Genomic DNA, 24,562 nt, shown 5'->3' with positions numbered 1-24,562 from the left:
ACATTACTGTCCCCAAGATCACGAGACTTGTCGTTACAGCCCTCTCGCTGAGCTGGCATCCCTCAAAAGAGTTCATTTTAAATTTTACCCAGCCCTTTTTTGCAGGTCCAGAAGATGTTTAATAACACGGCACTCTTTACATAAAATCATAACCTGATATGCATTGGAAACTATTTGGAAAACATTTACATATTGGGGCTTTCTCAAGTCCGAAGATGCGATTCTATATCCTCGGGCAATTACAAAAACTGAAATTGTCGCGGTTGGGACTATAGTTAATTTTTCTATGAATATGACCGTTCAGGTAAAGGATGCTAACCTTTTGCATCTAACGGACAAAACATCATCTATCGAAAACGGCATCGTACATGGCATGCTACCGGAAGTGGACTACCTCGTGGATGCCAATTGTTATGTGATGGTCACGAGCTTTAGGCTAATAGACTGATGAAATAGTCTTCATTTCGCAGCATATGATTTACAGTTCTCCTTCACTTAAAGGATTAACGCTTAACCTTTCAAATCGTGAAAGCGAATATCGAATTTTAGTCACCTTATTGCCTCATTGCCAAATAATTCTGGTGTGACAAGCCTGTGACCTCCGGTTTTGAAGAACAATAGAGATAGCAAAGAAGTACAATGTAAATACAGTGGGAAGTCTCTTGGGAGGACACCGCTGACAAACTTCTCTGCTTTTAACACTTTGTTTATTAAATGAACGTTTTGTTTGACATCGAAATTATGCTTATGTTTCGCTTGAATTTTGTATCTTTGGCTTGAAACCAAGATGAAATTAGTCAAGTTAGAAACTTATTTGGAAAGGCTCCCATCGAAGATATCGTTCAAATGGTAAAAAGGTGAGTAATTCGAGCTATTTGGAGCGTTGACAAGTAACAGCTATCGAGCGAACCACTCCTCCGAGCTCACGAAAGTCAAGTATTTGACGCGTTATGGAGGAAGAGGTAGATGGCCATTTCAAAGAAGAGATCTGCACTCTGACGCCGGGTGAACTATTTGATGCCTTTCTTCAAACTACCGATCTCCAGGAGACGCTAGATGTTTTCCGAAAACTCTGTCAAAGTGTCGACGTCAACCCTCGCAACCATAAGACTCTATATGCTTCCCTCAAGTCCAAATTAACTTCTTGGAAGTGCAAATCTCTATGGACGAAACTAGACAAACGAGCAGAACACAAGGATTACAAAAACAAGCCGTGTGTCAAAAATAAAGTGCTCATCATCGGAGCAGGGCCATGTGGATTGAGATCAGCAATCGAAGCTGCTCTACTCGGTGCTTACGTCGTTGTCATCGAAAAACGAGATCGCTTTTCTCGTAACAATGTCCTTCATCTGTGGCCATTCTTAATTGTGGACTTGAAAAATTTAGGAGCAAAGAAATTCTTCGGACAGTTCTGTGCTGGAGCTATCGATCACATAAGTGAGTAGTTTTCCTTATTCCCTTGAATATTTGTTACTTCCGGAATCCTCGATGTACTCACCAAATACCGGGGTACATTTTTGCGTGCTAAAATATGGATCGATTCGGTGTATCATACAAAACTGTTCAACTATTGTTACTGAAAGATTGGATCGAATATATAGCCTGACTGACTCTTATGTAACTAGCAGCGATCGAAATTAGAATCGTTTATGCTCAATTTAAATCATTATTCCTGCGTGATTTCTATCTGCATCGCAGGAGTTCAACATTACATAACTTCTTCTATTTTCATTGTGATACATAACAAGAGCTGAGATGTAAGGGAGCAAAATATAACTTCTACAATAACCGTAACTGATCCTAAAGGATTCAAACTTTTAGCATAGGTGGTTTTCAATCCAAAAAAATTTTTCCTCAGAGAATTAAGAAACACAACACTGAATTTTTTTTCTTTTTTTTTTATAATTAACCTAAACGCGAGGCAATTAACTCAACAGAGCGGCTTGCCGTCTCAAATAACCTCTGCAGTCAATAGCTCTGTATTTTCTTCTGTTTTGCGAGTATTACTCGAGTGACCGGATAAATGGAAGCTGACGATGAATTATCCGTTTATGTGTTGTCCGAATTAATGTCGCATATTAGAGACTGCGGGTGGCTTCGCTCATCGGTCTGGGAGTTACTACAAACTATTCATCGTACGACTGTTGGAGCGAGGAAGTGAATATTTTTCAATTCTTCCCAATCAAAAGGTAGTTATTTGACTAGACAAGACTTGACCTGATTTCCAAACTTAAAAGCCGCACACGAAACAGTAATTCTGTCCCACTGGTATAATTTTTTAAATGCACCTTTCTCGGCCCTGCAGTGCTAAATAATAATGCCTCTTGTCACATTCAGATTTTTAAATAAATTTTCATTTGCAGCGTGAACAAATTTTGGACGTTTTTGCGTCAAGATAGCATCGTCAAATCTTATTAAGGCAACCATCACTTAAAGAAGGAAAATAACTAGATTGTGACAAGTTTATCATCATTCCTATTATTAGAAGACAAAGTGATAAAATGCTTTTGAATCATGTTAGTCAGTATAGTAATTAGGTGCTTTCTAGTTGAGTAGCAAACTCTTATTATTTACCCAAAGTTCACTTATTAAACATTTCAAGTATCTCCTTGCTGAACAAGATCTTATCTGTGTTTGTGAAGCATGGCTCGGAATACTGCCCAGTATGCAAATATTTACATAATGATTTATAGTATATGCTAATAGGTGGAACTTCTCATTTCAGGTATTCGTAGACTTCAAGTTATTCTCCTCAAGGTGTCTCTCCTGCTTGGAGTACAAGTTTATGCCAAATGTGGATTTCTTAACTTAGTGGAGCCAACAGATGGTAAATCTATTCATGTCTCTTTTTTACCATGTCTAGTTTTTTCTTGTGTATGTGTGTGTGTGTGTGTATTTTTGATATTGTGACTCCCATTGTGTTTGACCTCTGCCATGTTTGCAGATCAACTTTTTTTTTCCTGTAGCCTATATCCAAACTACTTTAAAGATGTGAACTATATTGTGCTCAAATGACTAACTCACTCACAATTGATATTTCTTGTTGTACAGGGAGTATAGCAAGTGAACAGTAACATAATTAGGATTTAAGAAGTCTATATGGGGGGTGGGAATTCTCAAATTCATCACTTTTTACCAGAATGTGTTGCATTTAGCCAGAGTGCACTGTTCCACATTTGGTGTTTTTAGTGTACATTGCATTACGTAGTGCTACCACTGTAAGGACACTGATTTCCCATAATTATGTGACCTCTCATGCAAAAACGTTCTTAACGGTAGCCGTTCAAACAGTGAATGGAACGGCAAGCGAACGGGTGACAAACGGCTAGGAAAGCCGTTCGAAACGGATACTGTGAACGGATGAACGGCTAATTAAAATTTTCGAACGGATTAAGTCAAATGGATGAATGGCTAGTGACAATTTTCGAACGGACGAAGTCGAACGGATGAACGGCTAGTTAAAATTTTCGAACGGATGAACAGCAAATTAAAATTTTTGAACGGATTAGGTCGAATGGATGAACAACTAAAAAAACTGAAACAAATAATTCAAATTGGACATAACATTGTTTAAAATCCCAACTGGCTGGAGGCAGACCAGTTGGATATTTACAAGCGTGACTGAGGATTTAAACTCAGAGCTACCGTGAAACAAATCCAGGTAGTAGTCAGGGCAGGACTCGAACCCGGGAACAGTGGATTGTGAGTCCAACCTGCTGACCACTTGGCCACGCTGCCTCCTGCTTGAACAGAATATCATTTGAGTTTTGGACTCCACAATTTGACACTACTTTGGAACACACAGTTAGATGAATCACTATCTTTAGATACCCTAGGTCATATTTATTATTCCCCTATCAGTCAGGAACCAGTTCCTCTCCCCTTAGGTGTTCCATGGACATCTAAAACTCCCCTGGATGATGGACCAAAATGTTTAGAGAGGGTCCACCTTAAATAACAGCCCTTTCACCCACCCCTCACCCACCACACACAAACACACACTTGCTTCATTCTCCCTGATTGTTTTTGTTGAGTAATGATCTTGTTGGGCAAACAGTGTACTATGATATATAATTATTATATTGAAACTTTGATATTCTTATTTTAGTGTGTAATTTTTGTTTGGAAATAAGTAAGCATGAATATGAACTGTGCAACTTTTAAAACTTTAGGATCATAAGCTGAGCTTCATTTATCAGTGCAGGCTTAAAGCTGTTATTTATATGAAGATATAAATAGGGACAATTTCAATTTAAAAAAAGCTTTTGAATTCAGTGAGCTGTCCAATGGAATACAACCTGCTAACAATAATGCAAGTACAAACTGACAGATACCCCCATATGATAAAATTTTATCTTTATGCTGGCTTTTTCTTGAGATCACTTTGTTTGTTACATCTTTATACACATTTGTATAAAGTAATATACTCGACATGTGTTTTTCTTTCAGCTCATGGCTGGAGAGGAAACTTTGACCCACCTTCTCATGCCCTCAATAAATTTGATTTTGATGTTGTGGTGGCTGCAGATGGCCGGCGTGCTGCACTGAAGGGTTTCAAAGGAAAGGAATTTCGTGGCAAGCTGGCCATTGGCATCACTGTGAACTTTGTTAACAAAAATTCAAAGGAAGAGGCTAGAGTTGAAGAGATTAGTGGAGTTGCTTTCATTTTCAATCAACAGTTTTTTCAAGACCTGAAAGAAAGCACTGGTATTGACCTTGAGAACATTGTTTACTACAAAGATGAGACACATTACTTTGTTATGTGTGCAAAGAAGAACAGTTTACTTCAGAAAGGAGTGCTCAAAAGGGTGAGATTAGACTAGGCATCAGAACTTAAAAAATAAATAAAAATTTTTCCTTGGTTATTAACTCCCAAGATTTGATTAGTTATTCTTTGCTCCAGGTGCACTCATTTTCTGGTAAAATAATTATGATAATTAAGTGTAAGATCAAGCTAACGCCTGCATCACAAGTGGAGGTTGGGTGCCAAGGAACCTGGGGCTGGAGCTGCTTACCCTAAAACCCAGGTAGCAAGAACATCCCAAAAGCCCTAGCCACAACCCAGCCAGGAACCCTGCCCACCACACCCAGCCCCAGCTCAAGCACCTGTCACACTGAACGGGGAGTTCAGAAGAAAAAAAATAAAAATTTTCAAAGTAAACCAAAACACCCTAAGTGCTTAGCACAGTGGAACTACGAGCACATGCAATGACACACACATAAGAACATGACAGCTAACTGCTGACTACGAGTGTGCTGGAAGTTGCCCGCAATATGCCTAGAACAGAGAGGCAAATGCCATGCATAGGATATATGCCAGCTCACTAAAGTACGCTAATAAACGCCAAGCCATGCCAATACCATGCTAATACCACGCTAATGCCATGCTAATGCTACACAACTACAGAACAGCTACAAGTAGCTCCTAGTTGTTAACTAAGTTAAATAAGTGTATTTAACCTCATATAAATTCAATCTTATAAGTTGGAGTATTCTTATTGCCTCTTGTTGGATAATGTATGGAAATTATGGGGAGAAGCTACGTGTTAATCACCTCTAGCATCGAAAGGGTTAATGTCAACTTCAGAAATCACCTGCAGTAAGAACTTGAAATAAATTTCTTTATCTTTTGTTACAGGATTTCCAAGATGCATATGATCTTCTTCAAACAAGCAATGTGAACCATGATAAGCTGTTAACATATGCAAGAGAAGCTGCAAACTTTTCCACAAGCTACCAGCTACCCCAACTAGACTTTGCAAAGAACCACTATCTCAAAGAAGATGTAGCAATGTTTGATTTCACTTCTTTGTATCATTCGGAACATGCTGCCAAGATTTATGAAAGGAAAGGAAAACGCCTTCTGGCATTAGTTGTTGGAGACAGTTTATTAGAGGTTAGATGAAATAAAATGATCCCATATTGGCTACAAAAGAGCCTTCATTTTTTTTCCCTCATTTTTAGCCAAGGGGAAACCATGGGCCAGGGAAAAGTCATTCAGGTGACATGGAGTGAAAGGGAGCATAAAGTTAAAAGGGGAAAATAAAACTAGGTGTAGAGGCCTCTGACCTGCCCCTTAGTATAATTTTTCCTTTTTATGTGTATTTCTTTCAACCTTTGCTTATACATAAAACTTCTCCTTTGGCTGAAGTTTGATAAACTATTTCATTGACTAGCATGGATATTTGGGGATGGTCAAAGCTTTGTTAAAAGATGTCCATAAAAATCTTATGTACTCTCTAGTTTTTTTTTCTGCAGAAGCAGAGTTCTGAAATAGGTTTTTAGGGTACTGGTGTGAGGAATTTTCTATTTCTGCCAGGCAAAAATCTTGTTAAAGTTTTGCTCATCAAAATAATTTAATGAGTTATTTTTGCAGTACCCAGTGCAGTTACGGGTTTGTTGTTTTAACCTTGCCAAGTCCCTTCTTGGAATTGACCTTCAAAGGGTATTAGCCCAGACTTTTCAGTAACCAATCAGTATTAGTTTTCAACATTTATAAACAGAAGGCAGATGGCACTTCATTCTCGCAGTGCCTCTCTGCACCATTGATTTTAAATGACTTGAGTAATGAGGAATTGTCAGGGAAAGTTGACGAAATGCATGGGGTAGTGCCTGAGATAGTCTGATTTCCCATCCAGGAAGAATACACTGGCATCTTCTTCATAAGCTCTGGTAGCATTGTAGCTCTTTAAGTCAGCCTTTCATTCAGAGTGAATTTCCAATTTTTAGCAAACAGGGCCAGCAAGAGCAATTTTATTTCAATACTTTGATGTTCAGATATGGTGTCACTTCTCTTTGCAGCCATTTTGGCCAACTGGCTCTGGGTGTGCAAGAGGTTTCTTGGGATGTTTTGATGCTGCCTGGACAATGAGAGGTTGGGGACTGGGAAGAGAACCCATTGACCTGCTAACAGAAAGAGACAGTATCTTCCGGCTTCTAGCCCAGACAACTCCAGAGAACATTTCCAAGAATTTTGAGGAGTACAGTATCAATCCAGTCACGCGGTACCCAAACTTGAACAAGTCATGCGTCTCACAGAATAGAGTGAAACATTTGTTTGATAACAAGAATGGACCAATTGACCATATGGATGGATCTGAAGCAGAACCCATGGATACAAGTAAAGACCCCAGTGCTATTGAAGGAGGAGGTGAGAGAAGTCTTGAGAGTTGTGGGTCTACAGAGGGGGGTGGGGTGGGGTTAAGAATGAATTATGGAGGCAGTAGTTGTAATCTTTCTCTAAGAATTCCTGAAGAGATACAGGAATGTCATTTTGTAGACACATCTTGCTCTCAGAGGTTAAGCACCTTCAGTTGTTAAAGCAACAAACAATAAATCCCTGCACATTTTCTTTTTTTGATATAATTATTACACCCCCCCCCCCCTGTGAGTACCTGTGAGGATTAGTGACAGTCATTGAAATACTACATTAGTTAAAGGAACATGAAAACAGTCATTAGATCAATCATGATTCATACAGAGATGACACAGTCTTCATTTTTTATGAGCTAGAGGACAGGGACTTTCCAGTAAGTTGCACAGGCTTCACATATTAAATAGCAATAAATTATCAGTTTCTGGAGCCTCATTCACTGCTGCCTTAATTCCAGGTTCAGACTTTTCTTTCTGGAAAGACACAAATGCCTGTTTAGCAGTGATATCAAGAATTAAACTGGCTGATCATTTTAACTGTGTTAAGTGACATGGTTTAACATGAAATTAATGCCCTAATTGCTTACAATAGATTGATTTAGTTAAAGTATATGAATTTATTTGTCTGTGAACAAGTAGTAAAAAATATTGTTGAAAGTGGAGTTATTGTTGCTGTTGTATGAGACCAAGCTTACATTGTTACCATAAATTTCTGTTCTTCATCTTGTTTCAGTAAATGCAAAAATGTTGCTCAAATGGTGTCAAGAGCAAACTAAGAAGTACAGGAATGTGAAGATCAATGACATGTCAACATCATGGAGAAACGGGCTTGCTTTCTGTGCCATAATTCATCGCTACAGGCCTGATCTTATGTAAGACGATCATATGATTATTACCCATGAACTATTGTGTTTAGACATGCCAACCTCAGGACATGTACCAGCTAGAGCACATGTTGAATGGATTTTATTCAACAACTGTATCCAGTCATTTTGTACTCAAATTCAGTTGTGTCCTACCCAGTTTGAGTTGGTTTGTACCCAAACCATTGGTGGATTTGTACCCCAATATACATTCAGTGGTTGCAATAGCATAATGTAAAGAAAACTTATTTAATGCAGGTAATATTGGTATTTTAAGTAAGAAACTGACCATAATTATTTCAAACATACTTAACATGGAACATACTTTTAATCATTGTTATGGGTACAAAACAACTCAACTGACTGGGTAAAAAATGACTGGTAGCCATCCAAACCTTCCACAACGAACTGAAGTGAAGTGAAGTGCATACCAATGAAAGGCTAAATTAATTATTAATAAAATACAACCAAACTAACTGGAGGTATGAAAATTCAAGTTACCGGTATAAAGTTTGGCTCTGCTTTTACTTTAATATCTCATTTTTGGTGAGAGAGTCACAACCGGCCACAGGTAAGTAACTTGAGTCAGAAATGTGTAGTTTCTCTTACCCTAAGAACCCATCCATTTACTTTTGCTGGAGGGTTTTGAAAAAGACATTCCTGCATGTTAGTTTCTAAAGTGTATGTGGTAAGGCTCGTTAGGATGATCAATGTAGGAATTATAATTATTTATGTTCAGAAACTCTTGCTAAATAAAATGTGTTTCATTGTAGCGATTATTCTTCCTTGTCACCTAAGGATCAATTGAAAAACACCCAGCTGGTAAGGAAATTTGTCAATGGCAATATGTAATTATATCTTATTAACCAAGCGCGAGGGCCGTACTGGGAGAATATCGGCCTGAGGTCTTGACAGTACGGACCGAGCGCAGTGAGATCCGTACAAAAAAGACAGAGGGCCGATATTCTTCCAGTACGGTCCCGAGCAAGCTTGGTTAATAAGAGATTTATTATACGACTGAAGTTCAAAGGGACACAAGTGCGGTATCATTCGGGACCATTCGGGACATTGCCTGGTCCAATACTTAGAGAATATTGGACCGGCAATAGAGCATTTTGATTGGTTGATTTTAGTTATTGGCCATCTGACTGCCCTAGTCGTGTAATAAGTGTCACATACTGTCTGGCCTTGTTCGGGCAAGAAAAATTCACTTGCTGTTTGTTCTTTCTCGTCTTTCAGGCGTTTGATGTTGCCGAGGAACATCTTGGAATTCCTCCTCAAATTTCCGCCAGTGAAATGGCCACGAAAGAAGTTCCTGACACTCTGATGATAGTTAGCTATGTGTCACAGTACCATGAAGTGTTCAAAAATGAGACTCCAGGTAAGCTGCAGCTACTAAAATTTTAATGTTAGTTCAGATATTTTATATCTGTAACTAACGATGTCAACTGCGCTTTTTTCGCGAAGTACAAAGTTGTATATTGATTAACTCTAACCTATTTTCAGATGCCATTGTGCACTTGTTTAAATAAAATATTCCTAGCTTAGCAGCTAAGTGAACTCGTTGTTATTGCAACTTGGGTGTATTGTTTGTGTCTCTGTTTGCATGTGAGCCTGGAGAAATCGATTTAAAATGTGTAATATTGTAATCTCCCTCAATAAGCGTAGGTGCTTTGGGGGGAAAACAGTGAAAAATGTTTAAATAGAAAAATTAAAAATTGATAACATATTTGAATTAATCGGAATCTCATTGGGGGCTAAGGAAGGAGTTAGTGGCATATCAGCTTTTACTTTTTGAACCCTTCAGAGGTAAAGTCTGCATGCCAGACTGACTCGCATAGCCTCTAAATCTTTGAATCCTGCGATCTGAGTGCTGGTTGGTAATATGAAAAGTATCGGATAAGTCGGCTAGGCGGTATGATGTGCTAATTTAACCCGCTCTCTCGTTAACACTGTGTTTAACCTCGGGGCATTCGTAAGTTGGTTGTTGTTATTGTTTCACAGCTGAGAAGACAACAGAACTGCTGGAATTCAGAGCCAAGTCTCCACTGTCCAAGCTGTCAGTGTTAACACGAGTGTCTCGTCGGACCCACAAGGTCAGTCAAAGCCATGTGATGCCAATTAAGAAGGAGGATTCATGGGAATTAACCTGGGACGTGAAGTAATAGAAGGGACCACTATTAATACAAATAAACAAGTTATTGATACATGTTATACAGTAACCAGCAACAGCGATGGTGCCATCCATCCATAAGCATACAAGTTAAACATTCACTACAGGTTTGGTGTCTCTAATTAGCCGTTACCCATTTTACGCGTAAGAGTGACAACCATCTAATTTCTCCCCATAGTATCACTCCTAAATATTTAGGACATGAGAATAAAGGAAATGATCACCAACTTTAGAGGCTCGTGCTCGTCAAACAATTCTCCTTGTTAGTAACAATATGCTTACCAATTTTTAGGGTGTAAAAGAGTTACTTAATATTGTTTATGTTTGTGCGTATGCCCTCTAGAGCTTATTGTTATACACTGCAGTTGAGGCGTTATCGCATTAAATCTGTTGATAGACCTCTTACTTTTCTATCTGTTTATGATCTGAGGAAAAAATTTAGAAAGGTCTTTTTTTAACTTTCTCTTTTTTTTCAGGAGAAGAGGAGAAATGAGGAAATATTTGATACGGTGTCGAAGAGAAGAAAGGCAGCTGCGTCTAAGGTGAAGATTGTTAGAACAAGACGCAGATTTGGATGTGCTCAGGTGCTCGTAATAGCGAAATCTGGGCCTAGTTTTCATACGGTTTTTATGAATGGGTTCATGCTTAACGTGCGTATATCGAGCTACATGTATGGAATGAGCTACATGTATGGAACGAGCTACATGTATGGTATGTACATGTATGAGCTGTACATGTATGGAACGAGCTACATGTATGCGGGAAGTTTGGAGAGCCTATATCTGAATCAAATATATTTTTTGCGCAAAGACCAGTGTATTTATTTCTGTTTTTTTTTTTTTTTTCTTTTTTTTTTTTCTTTTTTTCTAATGCATTTATTTCTGTTTTTTCTCGTCAGGAGAACGAAGCTCCTACCCCAATGGATACTGCCACCCCAGTCCAATCTCTCCAGGCCCCCACAGTCACTACTGGTAAGACGAGCAATAGAATCAGCGCTCTGGCCGCGCAAGTGTTTGGACCCACAGATGGAAAGAAGGTCAGTGTTCTTTATTTGTTTTGTGATCATATTGTTTTCTTGTCGCAGTGGCTTGCAACACAGGGTTTTTTCCCGTGTTTACACAGCCTCAAACCTTCGACTGTGTTTCGGGTTTGTATGGAATTCTTCTAACCCCTCGTGTTTAGATGAGGTTATGCACACACGAAAAGATTCCGCCATTGTTTTTTAAAGATATTTTTCATAAATGCACGCGAATCGAAAAAGTTACAACCAGTGTCATCCAAACACACCGACCGACTAATGAGAGCGCGCGTACTGACTCGGTTATTTTCTGTCAAAATTATTGAAATGTGCGGTTCATAAATGCTGTGGTAGGTGACGTGTCTTATCTGCTCAAAGAATTGCTAAGCAGCTGTAGAACGAGGACATGTGTGACCCTAGTTAAGAGTCTTTCTTTTCAATGAAGGCAGCTAAGACTAATGTTACAAAACGTTTTTTTAGTCGAGACCAAAGCACGGACCCAAAATATTCGTCTCATTGAATGGAGGTGCACCTTTTATAAGTTTGCATTTAAGTTCATCAGAAATTTATTGCGCTCCGTTTGATCAGCTGTAGCTGGTAGAAAATGCTTGATTTTCTGTGGATCGTATTTGTTGCCTGCGGAGCAGTTTTAGTGCAATTCTATAACAAGTGTCTTCAGTCGAGTCAATCGTGCTTCATTCCCTTAAGTTTTTCTTGTTTAGTTAAGGAATTACCAGAGTTAGGGGTAAATTATAATGAAATGCGTGCCTCGTTTATCTGAAGTCAAACCTTGCGCTTTGAATGGAATTTAATGCTTCCTATGAGGGAATGTAAACTCAACTGTTGTACCAGAAATTTCACTTAAACCAAGTTCAATTTATGTGTTTGAATGTTTTTCTGTTTAGAACAACGTTCCTTCATCGAGAGACTCGAGTGAGCAGTGTTTCTTCTGTAATCGTCGGGTATACCTGATGGAGAGACTCTCCGCTGAGGGTCATTTCTTTCATCGCGAGTGCTTCTTGTGCGAGGAATGTGGCTGTACACTCAGACTGGGCACTTACTCCTACATAAACCCATCATCGGATCAGGACAAGGGACACTTCTTGTGTCATCTGCACTATGATCAGTTGTTGTACAAGATGCAGGAGGAACCCGCCGGTATGTACTCAGTCAATTATCCCTTTTCCATCCTTCCTTTAGCTGTAGGCTAAGAATATTCATTGGTTATTAACCTTGGCTAAGAATTACATTGGATTCTGGCGGTGGCACTTCCTTGGGTGGCTCATCTTCTACTGTTTTCCAGGACAAATTAGAATTTGGAGTGTTGGCTTATGGGTACCGAGGAAACCTTAGAACTCTGGGAAACCTTCGGAACAAGCACGAGAACCAAACCAAATGTGCGGGAAATTCGTGGAAAGCCATGTTTGCCGCTATTCCTCTGGTCCTTTTTTTTGTATTATTTCAAACCATGTTATTTTTTTTTTTGTAGCAAGGTTTACTTTCTCTTATTTTGTCTCCAGATGAACAAGAAGTATCTGCCAAAGGGAGACCAAAACTAGTGAAATCCAAATCTGCCGCACCTGAAAACTTGTTCAAGAACGTGGAGTTTACAATCGACCCTGGTGCCGAAGAACCTGTCAGTTATAAAACCAAAGGAGAGAGAGGTGCTCAAATGAACGGCTATCACGAGGACAAAAAAACGGTCACCAAGGAGAAAGACGATCGTCAGAGAGATCGGTCCTACTCATCTGGGAAATATCGACGATTGGAGGCGCGCCCACTCAGGCGGTCGAGCATAGGTTCTGTACGAAAATCCGACGCTACCGTGCGTGAAAAAGGCAAAGGCTACACCTTTGACGATGGACTAGACCAGATGGGAGGCGGAAGGAGAAGAGGTACCCAGCCGCTCAAGATCCCGTCACGGGAGGAAGTTCGAAAGTTTGAGGCGGAAGCTGAGTTTCGACCGTCCACGCCTAGTGAGCTGATAGATGCCACCAAGGGAATGACTGTGGTGGACATTGATATGGAGGAGGCACCCGCTGAGGAGAGAAAGAAAAAGCGAGAGGAGGAGCGAAAGAGCGTCATTGACGCTGTCAAGACATCAGCTGCAGGTAAATCTTGGGTGAAAAGACAAGATGCTCAAGAGGGAAAGGTACAAAAGCTTGGAACGCTAGAAAGGAGAAAGGCGAAGTCTCGACGGGCTATGTATCCGCCATTGTCGGTGGTTTTGAATCCAGATGACAGAGAGACTCAAGAGGCATTAGAAGGAATTGTTCAAGCGGCAAACGAAACGGAACGCAACCCTCAGAAAAAGATGCAGCTGAAAGTGGTGGACATTTCGCTGGATGATAACACCTCGATTCCTTCTTGTGATAGGAAAGCTGCTAGTCAAACGAAGGCTGGCTCTAAGACGGTTTCGGTAGCAACCAAGAATGAGCCAACTCCATCACCCAGATCGCTAACTTCACCAACATCACCGGAGAACAAAAAACCTCCCGCGGGATCTCTTGTGGCTGCACGGAAGGCCAGATTAAGCAATTTGATCGCCAATGACTTCCGTCCTCCAACAGTGAAAGATAAATGGGCCGATAGAGAGGAATGGAAGAAATCGAGTCCTGTCAAGAACGACGCTGTGAAGAAGTTTGAGAAAGAGGAAGAATTTGAGCCCACAGACAGTCCTGGTGCTAACCGACGCTCGTTACCCAAAGTTCCTTCAGAGGAACCTTTTCATTCTACAAAAGAGACCACTAAGATTGTTCAGCGCAAGCCAACTGGAAAACCAAGGTTTCTGTTGGGTAAAGTTAAAAGGGAAATTGATGAAGAAAAAGAAGAGAAACCCAAGAAAGATGCAGTAGATATGGGATTTGTGGTACTTGATCTGCAGGATGGTATCGTTACGCCTGATAAAGGTATGTTTAAGCACGTAGTTGTTCGAACATCGACAATGCTGACCTTTCTTGATTTGATGCAGTGCGAGGTGATTTAAACTTCGAGTATTGAAGCTTGTAAAGATGAAATAAACAATTTTTAAAAATCGAGTTTCCAGATGGGATTTGAACCCACGACCCTCCGTGATCTAGTCGGATGCTCTAACCACTGAGCTACAGGAGACTCTATGGTGAGTCAATAAGTGGGTATTGACTGGAACCACTTATTGACCCTTACTCACCATAGAGTCTCTTGTAGCTCAGTGGTTAGAGCATCCGACTAGATCACGGAGGGTCGTGGGTTCAAATCCCATCTGGAAACTCGATTTCATCTTTACATGCTCACTATGGAGGCTGGTTGGCTGCATGTGATGCTTTAATGCATGTGATGCTTTAATGTGACAGCGTGATGCTGTTAGTGAGCTACTATGCGCTAGCTGATGTTTGGCTGTGTAGCCGCGTGATGCGGTTCCAGTCAATACCCACTTATTGACCCTTACTCACCATAGCGTCTCCTGTAGCTCAGTGGTTAGAGCATCCGACTAGATCACGGAGGGTCGTGGGTTCAAATCCCATATTGAAGCTTGCCCGCAATAATGAATGCAGGTTACTCGTTTGCAACCGTAGATATGACGAACAAAAATGTTGTGTAGCTAGTCTTTTTTTCTTTCTTTTCTTTTGTTGCGTCATAGTCGTATATCCAGCAGTGCTCTTTCCTCTCCACTCTAATTCTTCGAAATCTGTTTCTATTTACTCTTAGTAGAGGCGTTGAATCAGGAAAAAGACGATTCAGGATTGTTCTCTGAATCAAGTGGAGAAGAAATGCCGGATGATAGTCCCAAACTACAACGAACAAATGCTAGGCGATTCGGCAAGGTAAGTTATCCACTGCCGATATACATTCTTTTTTGAGATTCTTCTCAATCACAGTAATCGATTTTATAATTTCCACTCCAATTTACCTGTTTATAAACGCTTGTTTATGTTCCAGCCGGGAAGACGTGACACCGAGATGGCAGATGATAAAGTGAAGCGACGAGAGCAAGCCAAGATTCGTAGCGCGATGAAGCAGCGAGAATCGAAGCGACTGCGCATGGCACAGTCAATACAGCGAGAACTGGAAGAAGTGGCTGTCAAACAAGCCGACTTGGAGCGTGAAGGAGTCGTTGTTGAGAAGGCGCTCAGACAAGGAAACAGTGAGTTTGAAACGGTTACCCAGATAAGTCGCTGCGCAACTACAAGCTAACTGAATGCTTGAATAGTCACACAGTTTTCATTTGCGCAAGGAGGAAAGAGATATCATGACTATCCAAATTCTTGTCAACTTTGAGGCCGTGTTTTGGTTTCGTCTCGCTGCGCTCTATGCGAGACCAAATAACGCCTGCGAGAGAACTAGTCTAGTTGAAAGAACGAAAACACTATTGAGCCAAGTTTGCGCCTATAACAATCTTGTGAAAACATTTCCGTGGCTAATCTACTAATGTTATTATTTGGTTCAGGGCACTTCACCGCAATCTTAATCTCCATTTTAAACCTTCGATCATTCATCAGAACGATTCTGACGCGGCTAATGTTGCATTTAATTTAATGATGTACTGATTGTGGTTTCGTCATTGAGATATTGACTCGTTCTTATTGTTTTGAACAGATTCTGGATCAGAGGAACAGCAGCTGATGTTGCAGTGGTTCAAATTAGTGAACAGAAAAAACGCGTTAATTCGGTTTGAGTCAGAACTGGTTATCCAGTGAGTATAACAGGAAGTAAAAGTGCTCTGATTTGTTTCTAAAAATTTACTTCGCCCCAGTCTGTTAAGCTTTCCCCGGGCTGTCTGATCCTCTGACAAATAAGCACGCAAAATTACAGTTACTCGGTTACGGACGGTTACACGCTCCGTTGAGCCTGTGCGTGCGCAGTGAGGACGGTAAGGAGAACGTGAAAGAAGAAAAGGAGAAGAGGAAGGTAATGAGGTCACCCACAAAGAAGTCTTTTTTTTCTCCTTTTTTCCCTAGATTCAAGACTCTTTTTCCGATGGCTTTACATTTTACTATTTATTTCGTTGTTTGCTTCGATCAAATATGATCATAAGTTAATTACGAGGTACGGGTAACAGATACCAAAAATATGACTATTTACCCGCATAACATAAAAAGGCAATAGGCCTCGTTCAATGCCATGCATAATAAATGTAACATGAATCCAACAGAGTCTCAATTTTTGTCTGTTTTATTTACAGGGCAAACTCCATTCAGCTTGAGGATCAGCAAGGAAGACTGGAACAGGAGATTAGAGAACTCCTCATGAAAGATGGCAAGTTACATTTATTGGGATCCTTTTGAAAGAAATTTTGCTGACATTGATTTTCTTTTTATCTTATTTACTCTCTTTCGTTGTTCTGTTAGATCCAAGAAAGGATGACAACAGAGCCATACAGAAGAAGACGAAACAGCTTGTAGATATTGTGGAGCAGAGGAACGCATTAGTTGAACTGTTAGACGAAGAGAGAAAGAGGTATGTGGGACTGGGGACGAAGGGTCTCTAAAATAATCGTTTTCAACTTTTTTGAGAAGCTCTGTGATGTCTTTGACCACCTTAAACACGTTGCCTCCTGGTGGGGTTGGAAAAAAAATTTACGCCTATAATGAACTTGGACATTTTTGGTTGGAAGGGCTGTATTTTGACTTAAATTTTCTCTTCCAGGGAACAAGAAGAAGACAGGCATTTTGATGCCATGATTGCAGCAAAAGGTTTGTCCACCTGTTGGTCGTACAATTCACTTCCTACCAAAACACCTTTCTGTTGAGGTATTATTTGACCATCCGCTCACCACATTTTTTCCATCGTTATCACACACTGAAACCGCATCGCTAACTCATTTCGTGCGTCTTAATTCGTCGATGTTCTTATATCGGCTGAGATCCTTACATTTTGCTCTCTGCTGTCACCACTCGCAACGTCTATCGTCCTTTAGCTTGTTCCTGGCGTCCTGTCAGTAAAACGAAGCGCATAAACATGAATGACGCAATCAGGGCAGAGAAAGGTTGGGCGCGACAGTGGCCGCTGAGCGAAGAACAAGGTTGGTTCGAGTCAGGTCGCTACCCGATCCAAACGTGCTTCCTTTTAGCTCCGCTGTGGCGATCGCGTCGTTTGTTTATTTCGCTCTGTTGTACTAACTGGACGCCTGGAATAAGCCAACTGTCTTTGGAAAGACCGCAACACATTTCTCTTTAAACAACAACAAACATATGAAACATATGTGTGAACTGCGGTTATGAGACGTATATGAGCACGATCCTTCGCAGTAAAGCACTATTTGAGCAATAGTGAAAATCAGACCTGAAAAAAATTTCAGGCCTGTACGGGATTCGAACCACTGACCTCTGCGATACTAGTGCAGCGCTGCACTAGTGTCGCAGAGGTCAGTGGTTCGAATCCCGTACAGGCCTGAAATTTTTTTCAGGTCTGATTTTCACTATTGCTCAAATAGTGCTTTACTGCGAAGGATCGTGCTCATATACATTTCTCTTTCATGGTTGATTAAATTATACTGTTGATTAAATTATACTGAAACTACGACACAGGCTTCTGCCATGCGACTTAGGTCATTTGAGCAATGTTCTTTTATCTCCTGGGAACCTGTTGTTGTACCCTTCGATTTTATTATTTGCAGTGTTATCTATTTACTGCATAGAATAGAACCGCCCAACAGCTTATTGTAAGAGAGTAAGCAACGTGAACATGTAGGACATGGTGTATGACAAAACTAACATTCCATCTAACTCAGTGGTTGCTGTGAAGGCCGAAATACTTTTCAAACAAAACGCGCTCTTTAATATACTTCCGGACGAAACGAAACAATCGAAGCGAAGTGAACGCTCTCAATTGAAGCAGTTGCCAGAAATAAAACGACAAATAATAAGTTACTACAATATTATGCGTAAATAAATTGACAAACGAGAAAACGAAATAAAGGACAATAAAAGATACTTACAAACGTTTAACGACAACCGGGGACAATTGTAATGGCTGGCTTAAGACGGTGTAAAACGATTTAAAGAGCTTGAGGAAAATGACCCAGCACAGTTATAAACGATGAAGCCGAATGAATAAAATTTACTGTAGGGGACTTATGCGAATGATACAATAAATAACCGATGAGCTAAATGTCTTTAGTTTGTAACACACGGACTAAGATAACAGACCATTTAATGACAACAAAGTTTCAGAACAGAGCACATGTAGAAGTTCAAGTGGCCTGCGAGGAGGTTCTCATTAGTGCCCTGCCTCCTCAGCGGCCCGTCTCGCTTTTTCACCGACCCCACTACCTCTGAGAACCCACTAAAGTGCTAATACACGTGACCCTGCTCGTAAGCTATTGGGCACTTACACTCTTTATCACTGATTTGGTTTTGCTACCTTGTACTAATATGTTACTTGTGTTTGCATGTTCTTGTGTCGGTAGCCTTGTACAAAAGACGATTGTCTTCCAAAATCAGTTAAGTGAACTTAATTTAATATAAAATCTAAACTCTTGATTTCCTGATGTAGGCTGAAATATACCTTTAAGCAAGTAGGTCATAAATATGCCAATGAATAAATACTTAAAAAAAAAAAGGAAAAAAGCGGGTGAAGAAGAGCCAGTTGCCTGTTTACCATGTTGAGAAAACCTAAAAACTAGAATAAATCTAATTAACAAGCAAGTAAAAAAGTATAAAACGATTCTTTGACAAATTTGATGAATAAAAAGATTAACAAATAAATGAATAAATACGGTAAATAAAATATAAAGATAAATTATTACTTGAACAATATCCTCCAATTCCAAATACACATGGGGCTAATAACCACGCTATCGTGTACTCTTCTCTCTCGTTTATCTTTCCTTGTTTCGCATTCGAGAACGTTGTAGTTATGATACAACTTGCAAATACGGTTTTATTGTCTTGTGCTGCTTGTTTCACTGATGACACATCGAGTATTTGGTGGCTTTTGGACTTCGACAGGCGAACTTTGTTCTGGCATACAAGATGGCGGCGATTCTTCTTCGGGCTGAATTCTCCCTCCCTTGTGAGCATTCTTGTTCGTGGCGACATCTCTCTCTTCCAACCCGAGTCTTGTATCGATACCAGGGAGGACCGGCTTATCTATTCTGTACTTCAATGCATGTTCGCTGGTAAATAAGAAGGCGTTTTTGGAATCTCAGCTCGCTCTGAAGGGTTACGACATTGTCGCTGTTACGGATTCTCACCTGGATGATACCATACTTGACGCGGAATTATTTCCACCGAACTACGTTGTCTATCGCAAGGATCGAAATAGAAAAGGCGGGGGTGTGTTTTTGGCTGTCAGAGACGAAATTTTATCAACACGTCGTAACTGTGATGCCAATTCAGAAATCCTGTGGGTCGATATTTTCTATGGGGAAAACAAATCATTTACGTTTTGGAGTCTTTTACCGGCCGCCAAATAATTCAGTTGAGCCTCTAGTCGACTTAAGTGCTACTCTGGACGAGTTCAATGACTCTGCCGAGATTGTATTGGTCGGCGTAGTTTTGGTCTCCGTGATATTGACCTAAATTGCTGGCTGATGGATATTCTTCTGCATCATTTTATGTCACAACAAGTGACAAACTAGAAACTATACAAAGGAGAGCCCTTAAGGTAGTTTTTCCGGGTGTTACTCGTAAGGAAGCGCTGACTATATCTGGCCTCCCAAGCCTAGAAGTCAGGCGAGAAACATTAAGTGGGAAGTTCATTGCGACATGGAAACTCCGCCCTCAAGCTAATGTTTATAATGTTCCTTATAATCTTAGATCTGGGCTGGAAAAGTCCGTTCGCCAGGAGGCAAGAACCAAGAGAGCTAATGACTTTATAACTTTTAGATTTTTAGATTAATTATTACGTAGACTATACATTACTATACTTTAATTAGATTAACAGTTTTGTAAATGATACCGCTTGATAATTCATTTTGTACATAGTTTCAACTGCAAAGAGTGGATTAAAAGATATTTATTATTATTATTATTATTATTATTGATTAAATGTCAATGAAAGTTGCGGCCCTGATGACATTCATCCAAGGATTTTGAACCATTGTAGTAACCCACTAGCCTCGTCCTTGTGTGCTCTGTTTAATACTTCGTTTAATAGTGGTGTAATTCCCGATGACTGGAAAACAGCAAATGTTATTCCGCTTTATAAGAAAGGAGCCAAAGACAAAGTAGAAAACTACAGACAGACCTGTTTCCCTAACCTCAATTGCAAGTAAAATCTGCGAGAAGATTGTCAGGAAGTCGATTGTAAACTTCTGGACAGATCATCAAGTCTTCGTAGGCGAGCAATTTGGTTTCATTAAAAAGCGTTCTTGTCTTTCGCAATTGCTCGATACTTTCCATTCATGGGCCAAAGCAAGAAATGACTCACACAAAGTAGATGTAATTCTACTAGATTTTACAGAAGCATTCGACTCTGTTCCTCATCAGCGTCTGGCAAAGTTGAAGGGATATGGAATTTGTGGAAACCTCCTTAACTGGCTAACCCACTTTATCGTTGGTAGAAAACAGTCTCATTCTGTGGGCACTTTTCTCCTTGGACGATAGTCACGTCTGGTGTTCCCCAAGGTAGTGTACTTGGGCCGGTCCTTTTCCTTGCTTATATCAACGACATTACAGCTGGCGTAAAGTCAAGCATGCGCCTGTTTGCAGATGACAGCAAGGTCCACAGGATCATTTACGATAGAAAAGATGAGAAACAACTCCAATGTGACCTGAACACGCCACAGAAATGGAGCGAAAATTGGCAACTTAGTTTTCACCCTGACAAATGTGAGGTCCTACGTGTTACCCATGCGAGAGATCACACCAGCTATCCTTACGAGCTATCTGGTTGTATGCTTCAGTGTGTCACCGAAACGGTCGATTTGGGGGTCTCATTGTCTTCAAATCTATCCTGGAACACCCATACGCAGAAAGTTGTAAATAAAGCCAATAAGATTGTGGGTTTCCTTAAGAGGAATGTTGGTGCAGGGAACAAGGAAGTATTTTCTCGTCTGTACAGGGCCTTGGTTATACCCATTCTGGAATACGTTGACCCTCTCTGGTCACCATATTTACAAAAGAACATTGATGCTCTTGAGCGAGTACAAGTAGGGCCTCGAAATGCACTCTCCCGATGTCATCTTGGGACTCGCCGTACAAAGAAAGACCGGCAATGCTTGGGTGGTCCAGTCTTCAGTCAAGGAGATCTTATCTATCCTTGCTAGAGTGCTACAAGACTATTCATGGTCTTAATGGCCTCAACTGTAATGATTATTTTGAATTTAATAGTTATGGTAAAACAAGATCAAACCATTCATTTAAATTAAGACCGCCATTAGTTAGAGTGAATCGTTTTTTGCATTAATTCTTTGTTAGAGTTGTGAAACAGTGGAATGCTCTTCCTAAAAAGATGGTGCACGAACAGGATTTTAACATTTTTCGTAGTAAACTTAGAAAGTATTGTAAAATTTCTTAAAATATGTATATATATTGAAAAAGTTAGAAGTCAAAATCAAGAAATCAGGAAAGCAAGGGTAAATTATTGGATTTTAAGACTCAATCCTCCTATCAATAAGCTTACTACATGAATTGTAACTATTTTAAAATATCTATTTTAGTCGCTATAACACGTTTCGCTGTTATCTATTCTATTTTTATATTATTACGTCATGACATGTTTACTGTTGACACGAATTTTAAATTTGAATATTGCTCATGTAATTAGTATGCTCCTGAGGAAGACCGAGACGGTCGAAACGTCGAGCTAATAAACCAACAAAGCTACATTGGAGTTGGCCTCTTGACCATCACATTTCTGCTTATATATATGGAGTATAATTTCAGAGCTGAGCAAAGAGTTTCCAGCAATCTGATTGGTCGAGCGGTTCCTTTTATGACGCTATATAAACCGCTCCACGCGGTTTATATAAAATGTTAAAATAAAATGTTTAATAAATGTTACTAAAATGCTGTGGTTTTAGAAATTTCTCTGTTGTTCAGCTCTGAAATTATACTAAAACAATTATTCGCCTCAGGTTCGGTGAATATTGTCGAATAATCCCCTCGACTTCGTCTCGGGGATTATTCGACGATATTCACCTCGCCTTCGGTGAAATTCGTAATGATTCTTAAATTTTACATTGTAGTATATATAATATTTTATATTTTATGTAGGGAGCGTCCTCGATAGGGATAACCTCCGACGCTTCCTTTTATGTATGCACATAATAAAATTGATTGATTTGATTTGATTTGATCTATTTGGCGCGAAAATAGGCACGGACATTTGTCCGCGAACAATTTTGTGAGCTTTGAGGACCAGGTAATGTCTACGGACAAGTATACGAGCATATTTCCTTCCATAATCGAGGCTACTGTGTTTATTGTCCTTCAAATATTTGCAGTGCGCATGAAAAGAATGTTTATGAACAGCCTACAGTTTTCTGTGTGGGATGTTTCTTACTGGTATGGTTTAATCAACCAAAATATTTCCCGTCTGCTGTAACAACTACAAAACGCCCTCTCATCTTGACTTAAATTTTAAACGAATTCTTACTATAGTAGATGTACCGTTTGGAAATTCGGGAATATCAGATCGGTGAAATCCTCAGATATCCCCTCGTTTTAGGTAGGGAATATTCACGCGCGAGCAAAACTATTTGATGGATGATAATGAAGGTTATTATAATTATAAATTCATGAAACAAAGGACTATTTATGACGAAACTAATGTTACTAATTAGACGTTTTCAGCACAAAGTACATTACAAGCACTTTTTTACTTTTGTTCTGGTGCAAAAACCGTTTACCGACCGTGAACAAAACTACTGGAATGTTTCAGTTGAGGCAGACAGTCTCGACTTTAGGGTTTTATCTGTTGTTCCTTCTCGTTATAGTGGGACTGCATACGAGTCTTGGTTTAACAACATCTGGACCTTGAAGGGCTACTTCTAGGATTGAGCCTAAAACTTAATAAACCGTTTCACCCCTACGTGTGACCAGCATCTAATTTCTCCTCACAATATCACCCTTGAAACACACAGTAAGGTTTGCGCGAATAGCGCAATTGATCACCAACTAAAGAAGCTCTTGATTGCTAAACAAATTCTCTTTGTCAGCTCCTTGGGAAATGTGTAAATAACAGCGAGGAGAATATACATTTTGATGGTAGGGTGCAGTGGGTTTAAGGTATACCACTTACGCATTGTTGTTGCTTTCGACAGGTTTCATAACGACAGTGTAATCATGGTGGAAAAAAACCTGCCTGGATGATTTGAAGGGAATCTTCTCTCTTCAGTGGTTACGTTGTGAAATTCAGCAAGTTTGAGTCACTTCTGTCTACGAAATTACCGAAGTCATTAAGAACTATTATTTCCGATTTCAAGGAAGTCCGCCCAAACGGCACAAATAAGTTAAACCCGTTAAAACCTGTTTTAAAACATTGGATGTTTCAATTGTAACTTGCACCGTGTAAGGAAAAAACATTGGTTTTGAATAAGTCCGGCTGTGAAGAGCAGAGTAATATCACCATTTTTTTTCGAGATTTCGAGACTCGTAGAGGTACTGGAAGACTTTGAATACGTTTTGTATAAATGTTTTCATTTTTGTTATTACATTGCGTTCATGTAAGTGTTTATTGAATAGCTGCCAGAATGGCGGGTGATAATATTGTGTTCGCTCAGTTTCTCGGTGGGATCCTGGTAAGTTGCTATGTTGCGAAACAGATTGCAGACGTCTTTCCTAAGAAAAGAGGACGTTGTAATTGAAAATGTTGTGAGATATGGTTATTGTATTATTTCTGTTTAAACCAATTTAGTGTAAATGGTGTTCCCAAACAGTTAGAACCTCAAGTTATTTTAAATTCCTGACATTGTACTGAGTAAACGCTCTCATTCAGTTGGCAATGAATATCTCTGTTAAAGAAACAAATAGATCTACTTCCATTTTACACAAAGGAGAGAATTAGACTCAATCAAAGGGAGGAAGAAGATCAATTTGATTTGAAACACAAAATATGATGAGAAATGATTGTTGTAACAAGTTGCTCAATAAGAGGGCGTAGTGCGTAGCTGTAATTAATAATACTAATAATAATACTAGTGAAAGTAATGATAAGATTAATAATAATACATGAATTACTCGAGTGCCTTGGAAAAGACAATTTGGATAATGCACTGTAATGTTCGTTAGGAATTAACTTATTGTGTAAAATTTGTGTAAGATTTCATTACGGATTGAAATAAAATCGTTTACATTTTGCGTTGCCAAGTGCTGCTTTGTTCTGATTATCAGGATTAACGTTGCAGCTGTAACACCTCACCGGAAATTGTGACTTGAAGACATTTTTCTACCCTCCTTAATTTCAGGTCTCTTTTGCTACTAATCCTAGGAA

General features: G+C 39.7%; 1 protein-coding gene across 4 annotated transcripts; it reads left to right on the top strand.

The window, feature by feature from the left end:
* Positions 1–675: 675 nt before the first annotated feature.
* LOC111321254 (F-actin-monooxygenase MICAL3) lies at positions 676–24,427 on the top strand. 4 transcript variants are annotated; one of them, XM_022924083.2, is made up of 21 exons: positions 676–1,437; positions 2,726–2,827; positions 4,450–4,808; positions 5,639–5,896; positions 6,802–7,150; positions 7,886–8,024; positions 8,789–8,837; positions 9,255–9,396; positions 10,020–10,111; positions 10,665–10,730; positions 11,087–11,224; positions 12,112–12,364; positions 12,727–14,115; positions 14,897–15,009; positions 15,125–15,329; positions 15,782–15,878; positions 16,368–16,441; positions 16,534–16,642; positions 16,832–16,878; positions 18,594–18,626; positions 23,394–24,427. In XM_022924083.2, the coding sequence occupies exons 1-21, from the start codon at positions 951–953 to the stop codon at positions 23,411–23,413; spliced, it is 4,521 nt and encodes a 1,506-aa protein (XP_022779818.2). In that variant the 5' UTR covers positions 676–950; the 3' UTR covers positions 23,414–24,427. The 4 variants fall into 4 exon arrangements, with proteins under 4 accessions (XP_022779818.2, XP_022779817.2, XP_088597339.1 ...); XM_022924082.2 differs by having other exon boundaries at positions 678–1,437; positions 14,894–15,009; XM_088741213.1 differs by lacking the exon at positions 23,394–24,427 and having other exon boundaries at positions 678–1,437; positions 14,894–15,009; positions 18,594–18,631.
* The last annotated feature ends 135 nt before the right edge of the window (positions 24,428–24,562 follow it).

This window comes from Stylophora pistillata, chromosome 1, assembly GCF_964205215.1.
Source record: "Stylophora pistillata chromosome 1, jaStyPist1.2, whole genome shotgun sequence".
NCBI classification, from domain to species: Eukaryota; Metazoa; Cnidaria; class Anthozoa; order Scleractinia; family Pocilloporidae; genus Stylophora; species Stylophora pistillata.
Note: the sequence above shows the minus strand (reverse complement) of the source record. Positions and strands in the feature narration are given on the sequence as shown.